The 26,718-nt window shown below is 28.3% G+C and overlaps 1 protein-coding gene across 1 annotated transcript in view; it reads left to right on the forward strand.

Annotated features, from left to right (window-relative positions):
• Window positions 1-3,280: 3,280 nt before the first annotated feature.
• LOC112595202 (serine/threonine-protein kinase SIK2-like) overlaps window positions 3,281-26,718 on the forward strand; it is a 30,666-nt gene continuing 7,228 nt past the window's right edge. The window contains exons 1-8 of the mRNA XM_025340328.1: window positions 3,281-3,796; window positions 11,733-11,849; window positions 13,742-13,805; window positions 20,910-21,025; window positions 21,099-21,269; window positions 21,514-21,637; window positions 23,909-24,111; window positions 24,867-26,621. Coding sequence (XP_025196113.1) covers window positions 3,689-3,796; window positions 11,733-11,849; window positions 13,742-13,805; window positions 20,910-21,025; window positions 21,099-21,269; window positions 21,514-21,637; window positions 23,909-24,111; window positions 24,867-26,621 — 2,658 coding nt within the window. The 5' untranslated portion in view covers window positions 3,281-3,688. The remainder of the gene's footprint in view (window positions 3,797-11,732; window positions 11,850-13,741; window positions 13,806-20,909; window positions 21,026-21,098; window positions 21,270-21,513; window positions 21,638-23,908; window positions 24,112-24,866; window positions 26,622-26,718) is intronic.

A 26,718-nucleotide genomic window follows, 5' to 3' on the forward strand; every position in this document is an offset into this window, starting at 1 on the left:
TTATGCAGAGCCCCTCCTTCCTTAGGCGAACCGTTGGTAAGTACACATATGCTATTTATAAAATAATTTAGTAGGTATCAATTGTCATTGTGGCTATGAATTAGGCACGAGCTTATAATATAGATATAAGGCTATAATTCACCCAAGACCATAGACAATACTCGAGTGTGAAAGCTGGAGCTGTATACTCCACAGCTGACGTGTTTTCGTACGCTACGTTCTCCGTTGGATTCAATAATATTTGTTGTTTTATAAAAAAGTAACTGTAGTCGTAGGAAACGCTGTTTGTCGAGTTTTTATTCTTGACGAAAAACGCGTTCTGGCACTGGGGTTGCAATTGAATCCAATTGAAGTTACGACGCGTACGGAGCGTGTTGGAAAAAGCTGTATTCTGTTTAGTCCCGTACCAACATTTATTTTTACACTTGAATATTATTCGTGAAATTTATGTTGTGCTGTACCTAGAGGGAAAGAAATATTATGTGTCTTAATGTTATAATTTGCATGAAGATTATCCATACCACGTAAGTTTTTGAAGTATTTTATAGTTTAAAATATTTATAACGTGTTTAATTTTAATATCTAAAATTTACAAATTTAATACAAAATTCTTTATAATTCTTTTTAAATGGATTTTTTTTTAAATGTAGTGTAAAGTCATATTTATTTATTACGGATCTAGGATCAATTACAAAATAAAATGCTGTATAAGATTTACAAAACTTATAGAATTGTAATAACAGGTTGAACAAAGAAAAAATTAAAACATTACATGAGGATCAATAAAAAATAATAATAACAAAAATAACAAAATAAAAATAATGTGTAAGAGAGTATAATTAATATTTAACAATAAAATTTATGAAAAATAAAAAAATAAAATTAGTAGGTACCTATTGGTCTTATTAACAAAGTTACCATTAAGTAATAGATTATTAATAAGGGAGTTAAATAGGTATGTAATTGAGGGAAGAATTTTAGGTATCATATAAAATTTTGTATTATGGGTATTAATTTTAAAGTTTATTAAATTTAATAAATAAGAATTATCTATGTAATTGTTCAATAACATTTAAAAATGTACTTCTGTTATCGTAATCAGAATATAAGGTGTCCTCGAAATATTGGATTTAAGATTGGTAAAGCGAAAAATTTGTTTTAAATCGTTTTAACGTGATTAGAAATTAAAATACCATTGGAGTTCTAAATTATAGTATCATATTTTCAGACCTGACAATGAAGATGAAAAAACATTTAAAGATGAAAGAATCGTTAAAAAAAAATTTTGCATAATGTGACTTAAGCATAGATAATTTTTTATTTTTAATAAAAATAATATGAGGAGAGAATAATAGTTTACTGTCAAGATGAATGCTATATTTTTAAACTAGATTAGTGTCAGTAAGAATAATATAATTTAGATTTTAGATCATATAGTTAAAAATTAGGCTAGTCTGTTTCTTAGAGAAATAGGTAACTGTTTGACATTTATTTATATTTAAGAAAAGACCATTAAGTATATGCATCTAATTGCCATCTATAGTTATTAAAGTATATTGAATCAATCTGAAGATCATCGGCATCAAACAGTAAATTTATGACATTATATTATATTTTCGTATCGTCAGTAAAAATTAAAGTAGGTATTAAAATAGTTTATAGAATAAATAATATCATTTATAAATAAATTAAACAGAAAAGGAGAAAGATGATCACGTTGAGAAACATTCGAGGCGAGGTATTCACTTCAGATTCATAAGTTTTTATTTTCTCAAATTGCGATCGTTGAGAAATAAAGGAAGCAAAACAAGTCAAAAATAAATTGGAGAAGCCAATTTATTTCATATTTTATAGACTTTTGAAGTTCTAATTGGATATTTAAACATAAAATAATGTGGAGAGAAGACACCGAGTTACGTGTATATATTATAAATAATTTCAGTTTTTCTGTGAGGTATTTTAACGATTTCATAATTTTAGATTCTGAGACCTGAGTGATGAATATACTTATTTTATAACAACAGTTTAAAAGTAGTAGAAAAATTTTTTAATATTTTATTTTAAAAGTGGTTAGGTATTCATGGAAATTATTAGTACCTAAATTGAATCTATATTTGGTACGTTTGAGTTTTGAGCCTATCTACTTAGCTTACCTATTTATTTATTATTTATGTTTTGCTTCAGTTGAAATATTCTTAATTTTTTTTTAATCAAAGTTAGTATAGTATTTTTTCAGGATATCGAACTTAACCATATAATTTAACTTTTATATACAATAACTATTACATAATTTTATATTTATATAGAATATCTATTAGCCTAAATGAAAAATATAACACAGTCACATAGAAAATTATATCAAATTATAATAATTAATAACTGTTTTATTATTCATATTTAATGATAATCCTAAAGCATTAGATTTTTGTGAGTAGAAATAGAATTTTTGTTCTATTATATGCATTATGTATGACATAGAAAAAACCGTTAAAAAAACCTCAACTCATGGCAGGAAAAACGCTAAAAAGTTCAAACGTTCGGTTATTTTATTAGTACACTATTGGATGTAAAAAAAAATTATTCGGCGTAAACGATATTAAATCTGTTGATACACATTACACTAGTGTCTATAACGCCCAAACGTTGCACTTATAATACTGTAGTAACTATACCTATTCGGCTATTCCTATTAATTACGGGATGTACCGCATAGACGGTATCCGGAAATATGACTATAGAAATAAAATTCCGCGCGAGTGCCACTTATTTTTATTGATGGAAATTCAAAAATCTAGATCGATTTGAGTGGGATAGGCAAAGTTTATATCATTTATATCACTGATGCGGTTCCGTCGAAATTTCGTTACAAAAATTAACGAAACGGAGAACCGTATCGTTATGATCTTCGGCAGTTTTCACTGTGGGCTTATTTGTTGTAAAATGAATTTTTTTCATGGGACTTTTTTTCCCACGATCTGCCGCGTACAACTTTGCAAGTCTATACCGTTGCAGACGTTTCAGTGGCGTGGTCGTGTACGAATCGTATAAACACGTCGTGCATTGCCTATAGCGGTCAAGTGGCGTCTGTATGTAATTCAATTTTCTCGGATGTCCGAGGAAACGCGCATACCTCGCTAAATTATACCGATCACCTGACCGCCACCGCGATCGCCTACATTATAGTTGCACTTTCCGCCGCACGGCGCCGGGCCAACGCGCTTTGACGTCACGGACGCGCGCCGGCGGGGACGACGACGGGCATACGCGAAAGCGGTACCGGCGCGCGCGTCAGCCGGCCACCGCAGAGCACTGCCGGTGATCCGCCGCGCCTCAGCGCATTCATAATATCATTACGGTCCCGTCCTGGTCCCACCGCTGCCGCCGCCGCCGCCGCAACCGCCGCCGACGCTTTACACACCGGCCGCTCATGCCGGGCGACATTGTCGCAATCACGTCACATTAGAATAGCGTAATATCGTTACAATATCGTGTACAATATAGCGACTGCCGTCATGCGGATCGTGTCGGACTATCGCCGTAGCACCGGCGGTAGCAGTAGCGCCGCGTCGTCCGCGTCGCGTATTCCCGCGACCACCGGACGTTCGATTGCCGCCGTCCCCCGCAACGGGGCGACGTAATAACTGCTTCACCGCGGATCCACACCACCGGCCACCGGCGACACGCGACGATGGACTGCAAACCGGACACGATCGGGTTCTATACCATCGACCGGCGCATCGGCAAAGGCAACTTTGCCGAGGTCCGGTTGGCCACGCACCGGCTGGTCAGGAGCGAGGCAAGTGGACAATATAAGCACATCACTTTACACGCGCGTTTGTTCCGTACTCATGCGATACCGTTATAAGACGACGACGACGACGATGATGACGATAATGATGATGATGATGATGATAATAATAATAATAATAATAATAAATAATAATTATAACAAAATGTCACGATTAGGCGAGGTACTTACTCTACATTTCGACGGTTATCCGTACACCGTCGCAAATGTGTAGGTACATTTTTGATTTTTGAGTGGTGTTTTTTGTGGGGAGAGGGTCGAGGGAGACTGAGGGTTTTTGAATACATTTATGGCGAATTCAAAAATTAAAATTCTACGCACTATGTATTTCCGGTATTTTTCAAAACGTCGTTTTTACAATACTAAATATCTATGAATATTAAAAATTAAAAAATCGTATGTGTATTAAATGTAAAACCTAAAAGATAAAAAAAACTTTGTATACGTTTAAACCTTGAGGGGTATTGTGCATTATTTATAAAGTCATCCGGTCGTTAACAATAACACCAATAACATAATAATAATTAAACGTGTATTTTTTTGTCACATGCGTAAAAATAATATATGCTACTATGTAACAAGTATATTATTAATGTTAACAACATGTTTTATGGATAAAATGTGCTGGAGTTAGGAAAAATGTTGTTGAATACATATACGTAATGTATAATTTTTACAGAATGATTCACCAAACATGTCCATCCCCTTTTTTCTTCAATAATGTAGTTTTATTCATAAATTTAACCTTAGGAATTTTTAAGTACCTATACTTTAAAACTATATTTTCTAGTTTTTGAGATTTTTTTGTACGAGTACTACTTAAAAGTATCCTGTGGAGATAAAAACTTCTGTTTTTCAAATGAAAACTTCCTTTTTCTATTGTAAATTATTTAGCGGATATATTTTTTGAAAATTTTAACCTATCAAAATTAAAACTTAGATGAGTAGTTTTTGAGTTATTTAAGTTTGTATACTGAGAAAAATATGTTTATGATAATGGGTTTGAAGATATGTGGGCTACGATGATTTGTAAATTTTAGTAACTAATAACAATCTATTAACATACCTATTATTATTGTTATTTAAAAAAAATGGGGCAAAGTATTACAAATACTAGATTCAATATTATATCAACGGTTTTTTATAAAACCGTTTTTAGTTAGATACATCAAAATTTTCAAAAAATTATCCACTACAAAATGTACATAATAAAATAGGAGAGTTTTCATAAAAAAAAAAAAAAAAAAACAAAACAGAAGTTTGTATCATTATAGAACAATTAATTACCTACTGTATAAAAATCTCAAGGATTTTAAAACATGGTTCATAAGTACGTTTAAAAATTCTTAAGATCAGAATCTGAATAAATTTATTATTATATGAAAAAATGAGGGTGAGTATGCTCAGTGTTCATTCTGTATATAAGAGTTTTTACAGCTACTAGAATATGTAGTAGTAAGGATGATGCAGGAATTGAGGAGAAGCCCATTAGTAAAATTTAAATTACGTTTATGTATTAAGTACATCACCTAATATGCTATGTTACACATACCACACGCGCGAACGGATGATGATAGTTCTATTATTGTTTTATTCGCTCTATAATATATTTTTTACCATCATTAAACAGCTCATTTCCGTCATTATTATCATATAACACGCATATAGGTAGGTTGGTAGGTGGGTAAGTACGTCATGTGTATCTACCTATTTAGTCTATGGCATATAGTATAGAGAATAATATACTCAATGCTTACGTTTATTGTTCCTATTGTGGGTAGGGATTTAAATATGTGGGTGGTTGCTAAAGGTGCTTTAAAATAAAATTAGAGCATTATGCCATAGACACTCTATATATATATAAATAATATGTGAAATATGTCTAATTACAGTTTAATCTTAAAACTTTTAATATATTCTTCAACTTTTGTATGTTTAATCTAATTAAAATTAAATGCATACACGTTACACTTGATATACTTTAATAATAATAGTAAGTAATGAATACTTTAATAAAAAATAATAATAGAAATAAAATATAATAAATAATATCAATAATAGAGTTGTTGTTTTAAAAATAAATATTTAGCTAATCAAATCAATTTAATTATTTAAATGTATTTAATATTAAAAATAAATAAATAACTATCCTATTATTATATTATTCATGCATAATAATAGCTACAAATTATAGACATCTATTTATCATATTTTAAGCTCAACATATTGAAAAGTGTTATACATAATGAAAAAAAAAATGAACAATTGTTTTTTATTTTATTCACTACTTTTTCTCAAAGAATACTAATACATTATTTCAAGTAGTACGTGAAGATCGTGAAGTTACAAATTATTCATAAGTCATAATCAAAATTTAAATATTTTCCAATTTTGCAATATTCTCTATTGTAGTTTACAATTATGATATTAATGCATCATACGAGCATATAATGATATTTTCAAAACACTATAAAAAGTATGTTCAGAAAAAAAACCATATTTCATTGTATAACTAATAATAATTACATTTGCTATCGCATATAGGTAATCTAAAATGTAATTTGTTTGTTAGTCATTACTATAGAAGGAAATAAAGGTGGATAATGTAAATCTAATTATAATATGTAGGTATACAATTTATACTGTAACACATGAATTAGGTACACCATCCAATACAATTCACGTTTAAAAAATTAAATAAAAAATATTTGGTGAATCAATGTTCAACTTGTTTTTTAAAATTTGGTATTATTACGTTTTTATAGGTTACCTTTCTTGGTTATATGCCTATATTAATATCTACCTGAGAAATTATAATTTGAATATGCACTAGCTTATTAAAACTTATTTTTATTAATTTAACTTTGTTCTATACGAATTTATTTTATATCTATCTCTATGCATTTTATATAATAATATGATAATATATGACTTTCATTATAAAAGTTAATTATGAAGTGCCAAGTGCATTATTATGAAACTTATTTTTCATTCAAAATGTATGGAGGTAGGTAGCTTATAAATAGGTAGTACCTACTAAGTATTCGTATTATGCATGGGAATTTGTATTTATAGTATTATTTATAAATAGTTTTATTACTTAAAATGTCAATTATAAAATAAATTTCTTTCCTTCTATTTTAAAAAAAGAGTCCATATTAACGTTTTTTTTACGGTTAACGTGAATTTTTAATTTACTCAATTAATTTTGTATGCAGGTATAAATAGGGATTGAAATTTCTAGTACTTAATAAATTTTATTAAATAACATTGGTTGAATTTAAATGGCGATACTATTTTATTCTCACGAGTATTTAGTATTTACCCATATTAAAAAATAATTTATTATAAGAGTAAATATTTGTTATAAACTTTTATGGTCATATTACAAAATTGTCCCTAGAGGAAAATATTATTTATCACCGTTAATACTATTACTTGCATAATAGTATAAATTATAGATGAGTTGAGAAAAACTGTTTGGAGACGGCTACTAGTGAAGAATGTGTAGAATTTTATACACAGAATTTTGTTGTTTTTTAAATAGTGAAAATGTTATTTAAATATCATATATTACAGTAAATTTAAAAAAATATATTAAAAAAAAAAAAAAATAAATAAGTATTTTGAGAGTGATAAACTAGGTATGGTTGTAGGTACTTGGTGTATTTTTTATTATTTTTTTATTTTGTTACGCCTAAAAATATATTGAACGTACAATTAAACTGTTTACTTTTAATAATTGTTAAATTAAATTTTTTTATAATCAAAGTTCAAACCTATATAGTTATATAAAGACATTTAAAGCAAATAAAATATATGAAAGGTGCAGTGATTGTTTATCACGAACCATCGGGCTATAATGCAATATCATAGGAAATGAAGATATTTTTAAATTTTAATAATACAGGTATTGATAAAAGAAATTTTTTTAGTTTATTTAGTAAAACCATTAAACTTAAGTCTTATTAATTATTCAACATTATTTTATCAAGAAAAATGTCAAATACTAATAGTATATTTTAAAAATCATGTTTTCCTAAGATATTTAATGTTTGGTTTATGATTAAAAATTCATTTAGTATTCTAGTATATAAAGTATAACATTTCAGTTTATAATAAAAATGTAGTAAATAAAATTTTTCTCTAATGTATTTTAGACTTTAGTCCTATACGTTTTATTGTGTTTTATATTGTTAATTTTTTGTTTAAATGAGGAAGTAATATTTAATTTACATTTTAAAATTAATATTTGCATAAGCACACAGATCTGTTTAAGTTATTTAAGATAAAGCAAAATATCAAAGCATTATTTTTCTTTAAGCGCACGACGATTGCTTTTATATTTTATGAAAAATTTTTATTTTAATCTTAAATTTATATTTTGGGTGGAGATTTACAAAATTATGATAAAAGTATTAAATGAGGGGGCGTAAATTTATGTCGCCTCTTAGCTATACTTATGTTTTTTTCAGTAATATTTAAACAAGAGTTCCCCCAGTTTTATAACTAGAAGCATAATAAAAGCATACCACCCATGTAACTAGTATAGTTAATAGCAGTATTGAACAGAGATAAAGCACGGAATTAAAACAAGTTTTATTTTATATTTTTGGATAAAATAATTTTTTTAAAGATTTAAAAAAAAAGTTATAGAACTAATTTTTATTTACTGAGATTTAGAATTTTTTTTAAATCAAAAAAATTGATCATGAGCAAAAAAAAAAAAAATTATCATTATTGTTTATTGGATTAAATATGCTATTATACATTATTTATAGATTTGTATTAAAACTATTTTTTTTATGTAATATTTGAAATGTTGAACACGTCATGACATAGACTATAATATAATATTGCGTTAAATAAAAATCGTACCTAATAGGTAGGTATTTAAAGTAAGATCTATAGTTGGTTTTAATACTTTTTATTTTAATGTAGGTTTATTATGTACTTTGTTATTTAAATGTACTACTAATAGATATTTTTATGTATGATGTACAATAAATGATAAATGAAATTTCAATTATTTTCATGTTTCATTCAACAATAAATAAGACATTTGATATTTAATTTTAATTTTACATAATATAATTTCAACTAATAATAAATTATTTTGCTCAGTATTTGTAGAACACTATAATAATAGTACAACGTTCAAAATGTGCTGATTACTGGAAATAAAAATAAACAATTGTGATGACAAAAACTTGTGGTATAGGTACATGCTGGCAAAGGCAGCAGCAAGAATAGTGTGTTAGGAGAGGGGAGTCATAAAGAACTAGATCCTGTAAATTAGGATTACTTATTTTTGATATAAATGATAATATTTAATATATAAACATAATTTTTACTTTGACATTCAGTGGTAGAATATTTAATTTTTATAATTTGGTGAAATAAATTTTACCTGCAAATTATTTTTTTATAATTTACGATAATATTATATTTTTTATAGTTTGGTAAAACTCACAAAACGAATAAATCGAATCTATGTCATTGGTCGTTTTTGAATGCGAGACATTTGATCGAGTGACGTAAAAGCAACGATTGTGTACGTACGAGTGTGTATACTTGCGGTATGCGTGGCATAAAAACATTTCTAAATATATAATAACACTATGTAAATCGCCAAATCGCCACTATTTGCTTTTGAATATAGAACTTATGTGTGCGTATCGTTTATGTCTTTTACATTCCGCAGAATATAAAAGTTTTTAGTTAAGGGTTGTGAGTACGAAAGATTTCATTGAATTTTTTAGGCTTTTGGTTTTTAAATACCTAGGTATACCTACTTCTTATAATAAACGTAAATAAGTACGAGTATAACAGTTTTTTGAGTACTTATATCTATAGTTACTTTACAAAATTAAGTGATTTTAATCGACAAATGTATATAAGTTATAATTTATAATTAAGAAATGCATAACACTGTTTCATCGTGAGGTTAGGACGATATCATAAAATTAATTACCTATATGGTAAAAAATAAAAATAAAACATTAATAAAATAATTTGGTTTAACACCATATTTGAGATAATTTGGTATTATTATAGCTCAGTGGCTTTCAAGCTTTCAAACTTTTTTTTAAACACTGCATATTGTGCTCTTCATGAGAAATTTACCACGTACATCAATAATTTTTACGACCTTTTTTTTATTATTTAATTATTTTGAACAAAATCTCGCATCATTCCTAGAGACATCTAGTTTAAAAATCACTGAAATAGCTATTTAAATTACTCGTAATAACGGTTACGTAGGTAATAATTATAATTTAGGTACCTAATATATTCTTTTGGCTTGTCCAAGTCCAACACATTGTTTAAATTAAATCATAAGCTAATTAAACTTTATTTCGAATGTCTTGTTTATGATATTAAAGTTAAAAAATATATACTACATGTTTATTCTAAATGTAGTTTTGACTGAAGTACCTAATCATTTTTACAAATGTAAAACGTAGGTATTAAATATAAATTTACATTTATAACCACAATAACCGTTGTAATTTTAGTTTTAACTGTACTATACTGTAGTGGTGAAGAAAGTGTATGAATAAATTGAATTTGATTTTTAATTATAAAAATGTAAAATAAAATGTTGCCAGTTTTAAATTTTGGCGGTAAATTAATAATTTTATTTTTAGATTTTGATTCGTTTATGAATGTATTGAATATTACTTAAATTACATGTCATTTAAATTCGGGATTTGTTCAGTAACATTTTTATTTTTTAGGATTAAAAATATACACATATATTTTTTTTGTTACTATTTTATTTTGGTAATGATGCCAGAGTTTTCTTAAACATAGCATATTTATTTGGAATGTTGACGTACACTAACCGGGACCAGAGTGTATTATATGTATAGGTATGTGGGAATATTATTTCAACCCACACTAGGTATTTATTTATGAGGTTTGAACTACATTGAATCTAAAATTATCTATTATTATATTGTTCATATCTTTAGTGTACAGTCTAACCCCCAGATAGTATACCTATTGAGGATTTTAAGTAAATATTCAGTTTAAAATTGAATAAACTTTTTTTAAATTTTATCATTAAATAAATTATTAAATATATACTTTAGATAAATAATGAAACGAATGTTATAGTATTATAATGATAAAATTGATAAGGCTCAGAAGAGTCAAAACTTAAAAGTAAGATAACATAAGATACAATAAATATTAAAATGCATGCTATTTTTCTGTATGTAATATTCTCGCCGAACTTATATTTTAATTTTAAATGTATTAAGTATTAAAAGTTAAAACAGAATTGAATATTATTTCAATTAAATTTTGTTTTATAATTGTATATTATATTTAGTTACGGATAATTATAATAGTTTAGGTATACCTACAATGATAACAAATAATATAACATTACGTGCATACAAAAAAAAAAAAAAAAAATTGAGTATATCATAAATAAAATAAAATTTATTAAAATATATGAGTAAAAAATTAGTAGATTTTAAATTGATTTAAATGTATTATTAAAGTTTTTACAATGATACATTTTAATATATATTTTAGCAAATATATAAGTAATTAGATAATTAATAAAACACAAGATATTAAATATCAAATTATGAAACATCATTAAATAATTACATTTGTTGGTAGTAGAAAAGTAAAAAACAAAAAAAAAAACAAAAATATTCAAATAGTGAGTAATATAAAATAATAATTTAGCATATTCATTGCTTATATAATACTAACCTTTTCGTCTTCTTATTTTGTTTATATTATTGAAAAAAGAACATAAATTTGAAATTAAGATTAAGAATTTTATTAGCCATAAAACTATATACATAATAATTATTTTGTTTGAAAAGTGTTTGGATACAAATATAATATATATTTATATATACATAAATTTTAATGACTTATTTTATTTGGTTTTTTTCAGGTTGCTATAAAAATGATCGATAAAAGGAAATTGGATGCAGTTAATCTGGAAAAGGTTCATCGTGAAGTAGATATTATGAAACAGCTGGACCATCCTCACATCATTAAACTATATCAAGTGGGTAAAATAAATAGAAATATATTTTTTTAAATAATGTGAGGTTCAAAGATAAATGCCTTTGTTTTAGATTCTGTGCAGAGCGATAAATATATTGATTTTCCAATGTTTCTTTTTTGTGTACAAGTACGCGATAAGTTGTCGATAAAACTTTTCAATTTAAAATTTAAGGGTGGTTTTGGATAGAAAATTGCATCTAGTTTGTACTTTATTATAGAGGTCAAAATTAAAAATGTATCAGTAGTTTTTTTTTCATAATTAGGAAAACAAACAAATAATTAAGGTATTTTTACGCTAAACTAGAATTTGAATAAATTGATTTCTTAATTTTGTTATAATTCAAAAACGAATAATTATAGACTCTTAAAATATTATAATTTTTCTTATATGATAACATTTTTAAAATATTTTGAAATTTTCTTTTTTTTTTGTTAGTTTTTTTTTTTTTTTATAAATATCAAAACAAAAAATTTAAATAGGTAAAAATTCTTGAACATTTAATACAATGCTCTTGCTCCTATTAACTATTAAGTGATTAATTTCCTAACTGAGAAATATCGAATATTTTTGGCCACAATATTATTTTATAAGCATTTAAATTTAGATTTTTGGCAAAATTCGTTGAAAATCACAATAAGTAGAAGTTAATTTTATAATTAGAAATACATAGAACATTTTTTGTTTATACCTAAGACTAAAAAAAAGGATATAAGATTATTTATAAGCATGTCAAATTTTTAATTTTTTTTTATACAAAATAAATATTATTTATTGGGTCAACATTTTTAAACATTTAATACAAGATTTCTCATAAATACTTTTACTAAAACTTTAAAATCTAATAAATATATAAAGGCTATTATTTTTTTTAATCAAATTTGGATTTGATTACTTATTTAAAGATACATAGATACATAACGTTGTTAATTATTTTTTTTTATAATTTAAAAATGTTATTCGTGAGAAATTAAAATGTTTACGTTTATTACATTATTATGAATTTTAATATACGCAATGACATTTTTGATTCATTTTAAGATATTATCTAATGGTACTTAGAATTTATTTTTAATCTTTTAAGATATTTCCAAAAAAGTTTTCTAACATTTTATATAAGTTGATATAATAAACCATATTTATATATAATTATGATAATTCAATAATAATATAGTTAAATAAATACATTATTTTCGGAAAAAATTATATCAATAGCTACTGTAATACTAAAATTACAATAAATTATTTTTATATTTATATCAAAAAAACATATTATGAAGTATACTTAGTGATATAATAGATTGACAGACCGTTTGAGATCAGAATAATTTTTTGTAAACGTTGATATATTATTGAATTAAAATTTAACACATACAAAACAGTGACTCACTCGACACTTAATGTATAGCAGAGCGATACTCACTTGTCCATTTTTTTAATTTTTCTTTTACAAGAAAAATTATTCGTGTATAATTTAGTATGATTAAATTATAAAATAGTTATCTTACACAATAATATAATTTTTAGATAGAATTGTTATAACATAAAATATATGATGTTTAAATTATTTAACGTCTGTAATTCGGTTAATGCATAGGTACAAATTAAAATTATTATTGTTATTTCAAATTATAAACTACTAAATACCTATTTTTTTCTGAAATTATATTGTATCTAACTATATATAACCATATAAGTATCTATACAATCATTTAAATGTTAGTTACCTATAGTAGTATTGTACTTTTAATAGAGGGTTATATATTTACGTGAAGCGAAGTTTTTGGTGTAGTTAAATAATAAGATAGTTAGAATTGTGAAGTTTAAATAACTAATTATTATTAAGATTTAAGATAAATATAAATTTAAATCAAAATAATTTTTGTTATAAATAGGTTATGGAATCAAAAGATATGATATATATTATTTCAGAGTATGCCAGTCAAGGAGAAATATTTGGTAAGTAACTAAAATTTTGACATAATAAGACAGTACACATAAATATGCTATACATTACTTTCGATGAATAATTTATTATTATTTATTAGTTTTCAAATTTTAAGAATAATAGGGATAACTACTTATAATTATTTTTAAACGTTTTCTGGAATATAAGGATTTAAATTGATTTCGATTATTTAATATTTGTTTAAACATATTATAACATTAACATATTATAAATAATAAATTATAATAATATTTTATAAATATTTTCTAACTCATAAATAATTTATAATTAATTCGATAAAAGTATAGAGCTTTTTTACTTATTAGTACTATTTTACTTTATTAGGTCATATACTTTCTATGTCTATGACAATAATTCAAAAGTATGCGTTTTACATATTGATAAACAACAGGTGTATTTAACTACCCTGGTCAAATATGAGTATTCTATTTTCATTATACCATGACTCAAGTATTCATTACAGTGATCCATAATTAGCATACTGTTTTCAAATAACACTAATTCAAATTTACACTAAAAACAAACTCTTTATTGTTAATTAGTATTTGTAAAACAATCGTCAATGGCGAAAGCTTAAATAAAAACTAAAAGTTGTTATTGAACAGAACCTTGAATATTAAAAGGATTTATTTTCAATTTCTAATTATTTTCTGTATCTATTCTATCACAGGATGTAAATAACAACTATTCTTTGATATTATAATTATAGTATGATTTAATTATCGTTAAATTATTTTAGTTGAAATGTTAATCATGTTTAAAATGTTAATTTTTTTTTCATGGAAATATTAAAATGTACTTTTGAATTTTCTTGTACTTATAATGGTATAATACCCCGAGAGGTTAAAAATGTATGTTCTTCCCGGCAGTAATAATAATTTTTTAAATTTAAGATTTTATTTCAAGTATAATTTATGTACAATATATAATATTATTTTTTAAATTGCTACTTCTTTAACATTTATATGCACTTTAAAAACACTTTATACACTATTAAAAACTTTTACGTATGGGATAGTATATAGATTTATAATATTATGCTTCTAAAATATTGAAACCATACGCGCATTAATACCTAACAACATTATACATAGTTACGTTTGGAGTTTAAATAAGGTTGAATAAGATTTTAGTATTAATTTAGTTTCGGTTTTATCAAAAAAATTCTCTTTAAAATAAGTAGGTATCTCTACTTACCCAATTTTAAACTGGATGTTTTATCGTAAATCAAATAATATATTATAAAACATATGAAGTTTTTCATCGGTTGAAAAAGTATTAATTGAAAATAAAAACTGGTAGTACTTTTTTAAATGTATTTTATTCATTTAAAATTAATAGAAATGCATATCAAATATATATTATGTATATTTTTAAATAATGTTATCCAGTAAAAAAATATAAAATGTTAACTATAGTATAAAACACAAAACCAACGATTTTGTGGCTTCAATCATACCAACGTTTAAAAATAAATTGTTAAAACTATTGCAGAGAAATTCGTTTATTGTGATTCCTCGTGGATTTTAATGGAAAGACTAAATTATAAACACTAAAAAATATGGTATTATTTGGTTTATATACTACATAATATTAGAAAAATTCGTTATCTAAAAAAACATAAAAGTCAACGGTTTATCGTGTTGATACATAGTGTAAACTAAAGAAAAAATAAATAAATATATTTCAACGTTGGGAAAAAACTAACTCATTTTGCAAAACGATAAAAAAAATATTTTTATATTTACATATTCCTTGCTTCTCTAATAGTAAGTACGCCGTACGTGTATTGTGCGTGTGTTGCATGGCTTAACAACATACACAGGGTGATTTTATTACAGTGAATTACGTTTGTTTTTTCAAAGTATTGTGTTTTAAACAAATATTTTCGTACGATTTAGAGTAACCACAAGGTCTAAAATTTATTTATTTGTTTTTTTTTTAAATATTCTATAATCACGAATCTGGTGGGTTTTTAAGCGATATTTTTTAATAACAGCCTATAAATATTTATTAAAATGATAGTAAATAATTATACTATCGTGTATTAAATATATCCATGACACTAAATAACAAATATTGAATTTCAATACGATCATTTAAAGTTGTATGGAGGGCCGCTTGATGGTGCTTCGCGCCACCCCAATTTTTTTTTTTTGCTTACATTATATTATGGACTCGTGTTTAACTATTATAAAAAAAAAAAAAAAGGAAAAAGAAATCTACTGCTCAAACAATTTATAAAATTAAAATAATCGCTCTGTATAATGTAATTATACTACAGTATAATAATATGTCATAAATTGCATCACGGCGAAAGTATAAAACGCGCAGTGGGTGGTGATATGTGACGATAGAGGTGTAAGACGGGAGCTTTCGGTGCGGATAACGTTGGCTACAGCGGTGGTCGCAGTCGTCGTCGGATAAGGAACGGGAAGGTTGGGCACCAAGCCAACGATCGAGCGATCTAGCGACAATCGCAACACACACACACACACACACACACACACACACACACACAACTTACGCGCGCAAGCGCTCGCCCGCTTGTTTGTACAATAATATGAAACAGCAGCTGAAGAGAGCGCGTACTATAGAGAGCTTATTGATCGCGTGCGAGCGGTGGCGACCGGCTTCAAGGCACCTCCGCCGCAGCCGGTCTCTCTGCACACCCTCGCCTCCGCGGCACACAATGCGTCGACCCCGAAAGCGTAGCGTACAACAGCCGTCGGTGTGTTGCGTTTTTCCCGTCCCGCGCGCATCGTTGTCGACGACGGCCGATACGATATGAAATGCATCGTCGCGATTATGATATACCATAATATATATATATATATATATATTATAAAGTAGGGCTGTGGGTATTTTAAATTTTGATATCCGATATCCGGTATTTGTTTACTACCTGTATCAACGGCGGTATTGCCGATTATAAACGGTACCTATATAGAAAAAAAAATTATGTATATATATTATATATATAGCGTTTTCGGTGAATTTAAAACAGTTTTATGCGAACCCAGGAAAATGCTTGATATTTATTACTATATATATATACTATGTTAGTTATAATGTTGTTTAAAAAAAAAAATAAAATTTATTTACAAAACGTTTTTTAATGCCGTTGGGAAGGGGGTGTAAGTAAAAAGGGGCATTGAATAAAAAGGTTTTATAAACTGTTCTCGATCAGAATTTCATGACCTTTTTGCAGTCGTGGTCAACCACTTTATTGTTGTATTTTACAAAATAGTACTACGGATCCGTAAGTGGTTTAAACATTACACCAAAAATAGATTTTCGGGGTATAATACTGTCTTGTATGCTGCTTTAAATCGATGAGAGATTACATGAATTCGTTATTTTTGGCAATTACTTTAGCATGGAATACCATACCATAGTTGATAACAATGATAGTTACCGAATCGAGGTATTCTGGTATTTTTAAATATCGAAAATACCGGATACCGGTAATACCACTTGTTCTAAATACATATTGTATGAGTACACATTAAATGAATATTTTTATAGAGAACGTGTAAACAAAAAAAAAAGTATATTCTGCGTAAAAATAGTTATTCATAAAAAAATAGAAAAATATAAAAATCACGAGAAAATATTTTTTAACTCTCTCGAAACCTTGAAAAATATTACTAAGCCCCTTTTGCCGTATAACCATCGATATTACCTATTATTATCAGTAGCGTTTGTGTGTATATAATATATATTCTATGTATGTATAATGTATATGTATATTTATATTATACATTACACACTACTCGATACTACCGAAGACGTACGAGTTTTCAAGTAATGTGAGAGTATAATTTAATTACTTTTTGACTTGTATCCAAACTAACATTAATCACTATAAACACTACGAGTTATTTGATACTCTAAAACCTTATGAAACTACTAAACTTTTCTTTTAAACAATAATTTTAAGTATTAAATTTTATAATATAAAAATAATAATTATAGAGTATAAGTTACACCAATCACTGCTTGCTTTATGTATATGTACCCAATCACACATATCACTTGAAGGTTAAAGATGTGGAAAAGAAGATTTATATATATTATGTATATATACATATTTCGAATTACGTACGTCTCTTCTTTAAGGTTTTCCTGATGGGCGCTAAGAAATATTAAAATATATAAAAAACTTTTTAACTTTTAACTTTTTAATTAATAACGTTTAAGCTGTTGAATATAGCCTAAACGAATGACGGTATTAATGCTTAATGTGAAAATACCACGTTTAGAAACTGAATAACAGCATCTGAAAAAGTGCATGTACATCCTTTCCCGAATTTCGAAAGAATAAGAAATTATTTTTTTATTTTTGTACGGTTTATCGATTTTTTTACATAGGTTCAGTAGGTCAATATAGGAATGTTTTGGCACTATTGTACAGTAAGTAAGTGATGGAAAATGGTGACACATCGCACTAATGAAATGGCCACGCTGTTTGATTGTATATGAATATAATATATAATATAAATGCGAATTTTTAAATATACCTATGCAGATTGTTTAAAAATGTTCATCAACATTTATTTTTCTAATAGGTACTAACATTTAAAATGCGATTTTAGATGATATTAGTTTTCAATTTTTTAATTTTTTTATACTTTTGAATATTATTTTTTATTTAGGAAAACGCAACTATTATACTTCACATTTAGTAGTTTTTGATTTACTTAAACTCAAAATAATAAATTTAAAATATTTGTTTTCTTAAATTCTTGAGATAGACAATTTATAGAGCTAATTTATGTAAATATTTTAAAAGTTTACTAATTTTCATTAAGTATTTAAATAGTTGTAAAATACAAAAGACGAATTGATGAGAATATATGTATTAAGTTGAACAAACGCACGCAAGACAATCTGCAGTATTATATACTTCCTAGGTTAATTTCATGTATTTTACTTAAAATTTAGTACACCTACTTCAACTTTTTTGAAATATTAACTGAACGAAAAAAATGATAATATAGTCATCGATGGACAAGAAAATGTCTATATATATATATATATAATATAATATATAATTATCAATAGAAGGTCCACTATTAAAATTCTTACGTTATGTATATAATAATATGTAAATTATTTTCATACTTCTTGTTGTTACTAAAACGTGTATTACTAACAGTAAATACTAGATATTATACTATATTGTGTATAGTTATATAAGTTATACATTTTTCAACTAAATGACTAACTCATTAAAAAAAATTTTTCTCCAACACTTTTGTAAAAAATATATTTATGTTACACAACATAGTATGTTTCTAGATAATTTACTATTTACTTAAGACCGTTTTGGATTATTAAGTTGGAAGAAAAAATAAAAATATAATACGTTATAATGTTTTGAACCATAGAAATGAAATCATATTCAAATTATTTTAAATAACCATCAATATTAAAATACAATAGTCAATTGTATTCAAAACTACATTTTACCTACTATTTGTTCATTTATACTTTTTTTTTTGTATAAGTATGTGTGTAATCATAAATAAAAAAATAATAATATTTCTATAACCGTTTTATGGAGTCAAAAAACCGTAACATTTTGTTTTGTAAGATTGCTTATAGAATCTATAAGTGAAACGACTGGAACGAGGGATCATCTTGTTTACTATTAATATGTAATTGTATTTATATAATTTTATTAAAAAAAAAAAACTTATTGGGGAGAAAAAGTTTTGCACTTTGTTAATTAGGTCGTAGTCATTAGTAATAATTTAATGTCAGTATTGCTTTAATATTAGTTTGTTCTTATAATTTGTACTCAACATTGTTATACTTGTGTTGTGTAGTTTTAATAAAAAAAACAATGTTGATTCAACTAAAATTTAAAATTACAATTTCATTTTATATATTAATAAATCTTATTCCAACATTGAAAATTACGTAATTTTTGTATTGTTAATCATCATGATTATTAAAAGTAATTCGTTTTAATGTTATGTAAATGATGTTATATTGTTATAGTCATATCTTCTTTATAACTATAATTTATAGTGTATAGACTCTACATACTATTCAATACATTTAGAAAATCTTAACACATTATATAAATTTAAATGTTTATAAACAACTTTATTTTAAAAGTTCTATAAATATTTAACTTTGGTATAATACTAATATTGTAGTAAACCTAGTTTGGTTCAGCAGTTATTATATTTAACGCAATAGTTAATCATTGTTTACCACAGTATACAAACAGCGTTTTCAAAAAAAAAAAATAATAATATTAATATTAAATATAAAGGGAATACGTAAATTTGTTACGTATTTATTTATTTCTATTGATCGGGAATAGTCTAGCTAAGTTTTAAGCTTAATGTTATAACAAATTGATGATACAACTTTTTTATACTTTAGCTACGTCAATCTCATGTGGTCGCTCATGGCCTCACGTTATACAAAACTATCAATTATAGTGTATTCACTTTAATAATCAAATGTAATATTCATATTAATATGTTAATATATATACAATAATATGTATCTTACTATCACAATGAATAAATGTATGTTTGTAAAACAATAGTTACTAAAATAGTAAAATCTGGTAATAAAAGTACTATAAAATATGATACTAAAATTGCTTTTTTTTATGTGCGATTGTACACGGCACTTGGTCTCTATATAATGTCTTTACTGATATAGCTGTTATAACAATGGTTTTTTTATTATAAAATATAAACAATAAAGAAATAAGCTTATAAATGACATTTTTCAGCTGAATTAATAAATGATCCATAATTTAAATTTACCAACTTAACTTCTATTTTGTGTATAAACGTGTTATTGAAGCCAATAGTCATATTATATACTTATAGAGAATCTTAAAATAAGTTGTAACATTAAACATAGGTATATATATGGGCTCTATACTTTTTTTAGTTATTCGGTTATATTACAAATTAAATTAATATGGATATTTAATATTAGATAATTTTTATACTAATTTAAATAGTTTAAGAAATATAAAATCTTCATAGTTTTACTATAAATCAATTTGAAATTAATTAAATCTGTTTATAGTACATAATATATTTGTATTTGTATAGATTACATTGCGAAATACGGTCGAATGACTGAAGCAGCTGCAAGAAAAAAGTTTTGGCAAATACTCTCAGCGGTTGAGTATTGTCACAACAGACATGTTGTTCACAGAGATTTAAAAGTACGAAATTGTTTAATAAAAATAAACAAAAACAACTTTTAGGATAAATATTGATGAATACATTTTTGTATAGGCAGAAAATTTGCTACTTGATGCTAATATGAACATAAAAATCGCTGACTTTGGATTTAGTAATTATTTTACACCTGGCGAACAGTTGGCTACTTGGTGTGGATCACCCCCTTATGCTGCTCCTGAAGTTTTCGAAGGCAAAAAATATTATGGTCCCGAGATTGATGTTTGGGTAAATGTTTCGAATTATTTAAAATTATAGTGTATTATTAGACGGGTATCAAAAAATTCATGGTTTGGATTTTAGTTAAAAATGAATTACAACACTTTTATTACTTACTATTAATACTGCAATAATAATAATTATACAACTAATTTTATTTATATCAGATTAATGATTGTTATGGATTTTTTTTTAAAACTGTTTTGTTTTTGTTTCATTTGTAATTTTATTTTTATTAAAAATTATTTTTCAGAGTATGGGAGTAGTTTTGTACGTATTGGTTTGTGGAGCACTGCCATTCGATGGAAGCACGTTGCATTCACTGAGAGATAGAGTTTTGTCTGGACGATTTCGTATACCTTACTTCATGAGTACTGGTAAGTTACGTATAATATATTTAACAATATTTTATACTAAATATCTTGTAATTTTTTCCCGGAGAAATCCTTGGTTTTTTTAAAATTTTTATTCGTTCAGATTTGTGTATGATTAGTAATCATTGATTACATTTGTGGAGTGAGCGCGTGACGAAAATTTCAACTAACACTGTTAAATTGAACTTGATTCAAAAAATGCATGAGTAAAAAATCAATGAAACAAATTTAAGAAATATCATCGATATTGAACTAAAAATCACAAAACATAATATCTATATAATTTTCCACAACTAATTTTCAAATGGCTGTTTAACGCGTTGATTATTTTCAGTTTTACCGTATGGAATATAATATCTTTTGTACCTACCCATTGTTTATAAATTTTAAACATTTCAGTTTACTATACATATTTTATATCGTTACTTGTTAGCTATTAATGCTCCTTAGTTAATACTTGATAAGCATTTTAGGTGCTAATGTATGTATCTATTATTTTATGTATAATTTGATCCTATAATCATATAAGAGCAAATAGTATTAAATATTTAAATTTAGTTAAAATTGCCATCATGGTCTTACTATAATATAAAATGTTAAAGTTTGACTTTGCATAATAAAAAATATATAGGTAGACATAGAATAACCGCAGAATAAGTTAAAATCTTAAATAAATGTTTACACTGTAGGTACTCGCAATTAAAATTAAAATATCTCTTTACTTTTTTCGAGTGCATCCCGTTTTCAATATTTAGTAGGTACTTTCATCAAATATAAAACTTTTTCATAGTCCAAATTTGTCTACAATCTTATTGGTAAATTATATTCAAGCGCGTTTGTAATATTATTGACAAATTATATTGAATAGCTTGAATGCATTACTGTTATACAGCTGTAAATATTTAATTATAGTTAAAATTCAAAACCATAATATTATAAAAATAATTTTCACCATAAAGACTATGACATTGTGGGGAAACTGCATTTTATTATTTAACTAAGGATAAATTTGACTCATTTACAATTAAAAAGTGTAAGTGAAGACATTTTATTATAGGCAATTCATATTTTTAATTTCCAAATAAATCGTATTGCTAAATAACATACACGGTAAGTAAGATACTTTAATATTTTAACAAAACATTTTTAAAATAACAAAAAAAAATAAAAACATAAAAAAATAGTTTATACACCCAACATTTTAAAAATATGTGTAAGCCAAAATAATTAAATAAATATGCATCATGACCTCTGGGTAATTCTAAATGATCTGGGTCACCCTGGAATTACGTAGAATAAATGATATATTTTTTTTTGAGATGTGCTGTGTTGGTACTTTTTCCATACGCACTAGGGACATTAAATTAAGAGTCATTTCGGGACGTACTCGGTAAACTTCCTTAATTTTATTATTTTCATTGGTAGTAATTTGTTTAATATTTTTATTACATTTATAGACCTATGTAATGTATCTATTATCTAAACATTTTTATAGAATATATTATATTTTTTCTTAGCAATGGTTAATACTAAATTGAATTGATAATTTTGTTACACATATAAATTGATTAGGCAGTATGAAAACTATTAATATATTCAAGTGTGAATGAAAATGACCAATATATATATATGGATATATACTACAAAAACCATACTAAGCTCCCTATAAATATTTGTTTATTTGCTTTTATATAAAAATATTATATACGTATAATGTATATTTAAATAACAGATGATATATCATAAATGCTGTTCAGTATTTACGGGGGATCATTGGGAGATAAACTCACATTTTTATTTACAATTCTTGAAGGTTTTTTCTATTCATGAAATATATCCGAGTCAAAATTCTCATCTGTTGAACATTTTCATAGATAGTAGAAGTATTGGATTTTTTTTTTAAAGATTTAAATAATTAAACTGTAATGTGAGCAACGTGATAAATTGAAGGCAGTGGTCTCAGAAGAACATATAAAAGTGGACCGAGCATCAAATTTAATGATTGTAATGACGTAACTACGCGTTGGTTTGTCGTAAATTATCAAACAAAAAAATCCAGTGGTTTCGCCAGGTTTTATTTTCACTCCGTGCCGGGTCTGCCCGCGTGGTATGACGCACATGCAATGACGTCACTGCCATCAACGACGAAGCGATCAATTTTACAGTACTAACTGCTGAACCGCTTGGTTGGCGGAATAAAAACGAATACTAAATATGTCAACACGTGAAATGTGAATGTATAATAATACAATAAAATATTAATGTACTTTACAGGTTGTGAATCATTGATACGTAAAATGCTTATATTAGATCCGAATAAAAGGTATACGGTCGAACAGATAAAAAGACATCCTTGGATGTTAGAAGAAGCGCCAAGACTTCTACCGGGTACAATTGCAGAAATGCCCGCAGAACCTAATGATCAAGTGTTGCGATTCATGAGCAGTTTAGATATAAATACGACGAGAACTAGACAGGTTAGATTTTTTAGTTATAATTACCTATTTTAAAGGACATATTAATATTTAATATTTAAATAAACATTTTTATTCATCTATTAAAATATAATATTTATTTATTGTGTTTGTTAAAAATCTGTTATATAAAAACAATTTCGAAATAGCAAGGGATGTGAAATAAAACAACAACTTTGTTGTGTTAAAGATTTTTTTTATAGTATTTGGCAATAATTTTCTCTGTTAACAAGTCAAGCGTTAATGGAATCATTCAGCTATATAAATAATACATTTTTTTCATGAATTATACATCGATGAAATCACTAACCAACACTTAAGCGATTTCAAGATCAATGGGTTTGGTAGCAGTAACGATAATCAACAGTGACACACCCCGATTTAAACTATATGTATACTTACATTTATATTTTTGACAAATAAAAGAATAATAGTTTTCTTAAACTACAACGGCAATATAATTTATAGCAAAACAAAAATGTACTTAATTCTTCCACACCTACACATACAAATGCTTAAAATATGCGTATTGTTCTTGAATATTTCTGCAATTACTCAAATGACAATATATCGTTTCATTAATTTATAACCTAATTAATTTTAGCTGATGTGTGTACAATTGGGTATTATCTTTTGTGTCCGATCCAGTAGTCGAAAACCATTTTTGAAATTATGCATACCTTATAAGTAATCATATATAATAGAATTGACAATCTATCATCATACACAATATTATATGTTTGCGTCAAACATTTCAGTCGCTGAGGAATCGGACGTACGATCATTACGCGGCCATTTACTACTTGTTGCTGGAGAAACTCAAGCAGCAACAGTCGCAAGAGAACAGTAGTCACTATCTGCAGGATCGGCGGCTGTCGGAGAAACTATTCTCGTACGAACAGCCGCAGCTGTTCACCGGACACTCGAGCCCCAACAAGCGGGCGTTGATCGACTGTCCGGCCGGTCACCAGTACATGCAACCCGACCTGTGGAAGCAGCCCAAAACCAGTGCAGCCGTGCACCTGAACAGCGGCCACACGCCGTCCAACCGGCCGCGGTCGTACAGCCAGGGCCGGGCCGTGCAGCATTCCATCAACCTGGCCGACCTGTGCAAGTCGCCGCAACAACAGCACCCGCCGTTCAGAGAGTTGCCCCAGCTGCCCAAGTTCAAGGGCTGCAAACCGGACAAGATCGACATGGTGCCGCACGACGACGGCCCAAAAATGTGCTACCACAACCGGTTGGATCACATGACCATGATGGCGCCGCAGTACTCCACGTCGACGGACGAGGGCATCGAAACCGACCTGGAAGACGCGGCCGCGTCGTCTAGTAGCCCCACGCAACAGTCGCACCGGAATGCGGCTTACCCGTCCGCGGTTGGCGGCGGCCCGGTGATCAAGAGCCACAGCCAGAATCTTGCGGATCACCTGCAGTGCGCGGCCAACTTGCAGCAGTTCGAGTCGGAACTGCAGGTGTCCAGCCTACCGTCGTGCGCCAACGAAATGAAGTACGCAGCGGACTGCACGGCGATTTGCACGGCCGCGGCTGCAGCGGCGGCGACCAACGGCTGTCCGCCGCCGTCGTGGGACAGACGCGCCTCGTTCTTGGCGCACAACCACAACTCGGCCGGCGACGGCGTCCGACCGCGCGCCGACAACATGTCGCCGGCCAGCTTCCGGGAAGGCAGACGGGCGTCGGACGGGCTGATGAACCAGATCGACCCGGCGGTCATGGCCGCGGCCGTTGTGGCGGTGGCCAACGCCGTGCAGTCGTCGTCGCCCAGGTCGCCTCAGCTGCAGCAGCAGTACAACGGTGGTCGCATGCCGGTCGGCGGCAACGGGAAGTTGTTTCAGATGCAAGAATGCGGCGGCGTGCAGAAAGAACACGAGACGCTCAAGATGCTGTACCAGAGCTGCCTGCCCAACGACGAACAGGTGGCGCCGAACCGGAAACAGGCGGCCGGGGCCGAGTACCGATCCGGCAAGGACGTGCCGCCCAGGTCGCCGTCGGCAGCCATGGCCAAGCGGTTCAACTACACGGACAATTATGCGCTGGAAAAGTCCGGGCTCCAGCAGCAGTTGTTCCAACAGCGATTGCTCCAGCACAAGCGGACCGCGTTGCACAAGCAGGGCGCGGCCGCGTCGGCGGCGGCGTTCGGTCAGTGCGGCGTGACGGCCGCCGACTTGTCGGTCAACAAGCGGCAGCACCACGCTCACCGGCAGCCCTCGTTGCAGTATAACAACAAGACCGCAGTACAACTTTCGTCGCCCCAACACGGCGGTGGCGGCGGCGGTGGCGGCAGCGGTGGTGGTGGTGGCGGTGACGGCCACGGCCACGGCGCGATGCAATTCCAATCGGACGGCAGCTGGCAATCGTTGCCGCACACCATGGCCACGTGTCAAATCAACGACTTCGACAGTCAGGCTAATTGGCTGTCGGTGCCTGATCCGCAACATCATTGGTACTGCACGTCTGGGCAGCAGTACAACTTCTCTAAGAATTATTCACAGGTGACCGTTCATATATATATATAATATATACCTAATTGTTTTTTTATATCATAACAATAAAAGTATATACCTAACATAATATATATATATATATATA

Source organism: Melanaphis sacchari, unplaced genomic scaffold (genome assembly GCF_002803265.2).
Source record: "Melanaphis sacchari strain LSU unplaced genomic scaffold, SCAv2.0 Contig261_pilon_pilon, whole genome shotgun sequence".
NCBI lineage: Eukaryota > Metazoa > Arthropoda > Insecta > Hemiptera > Aphididae > Melanaphis > Melanaphis sacchari.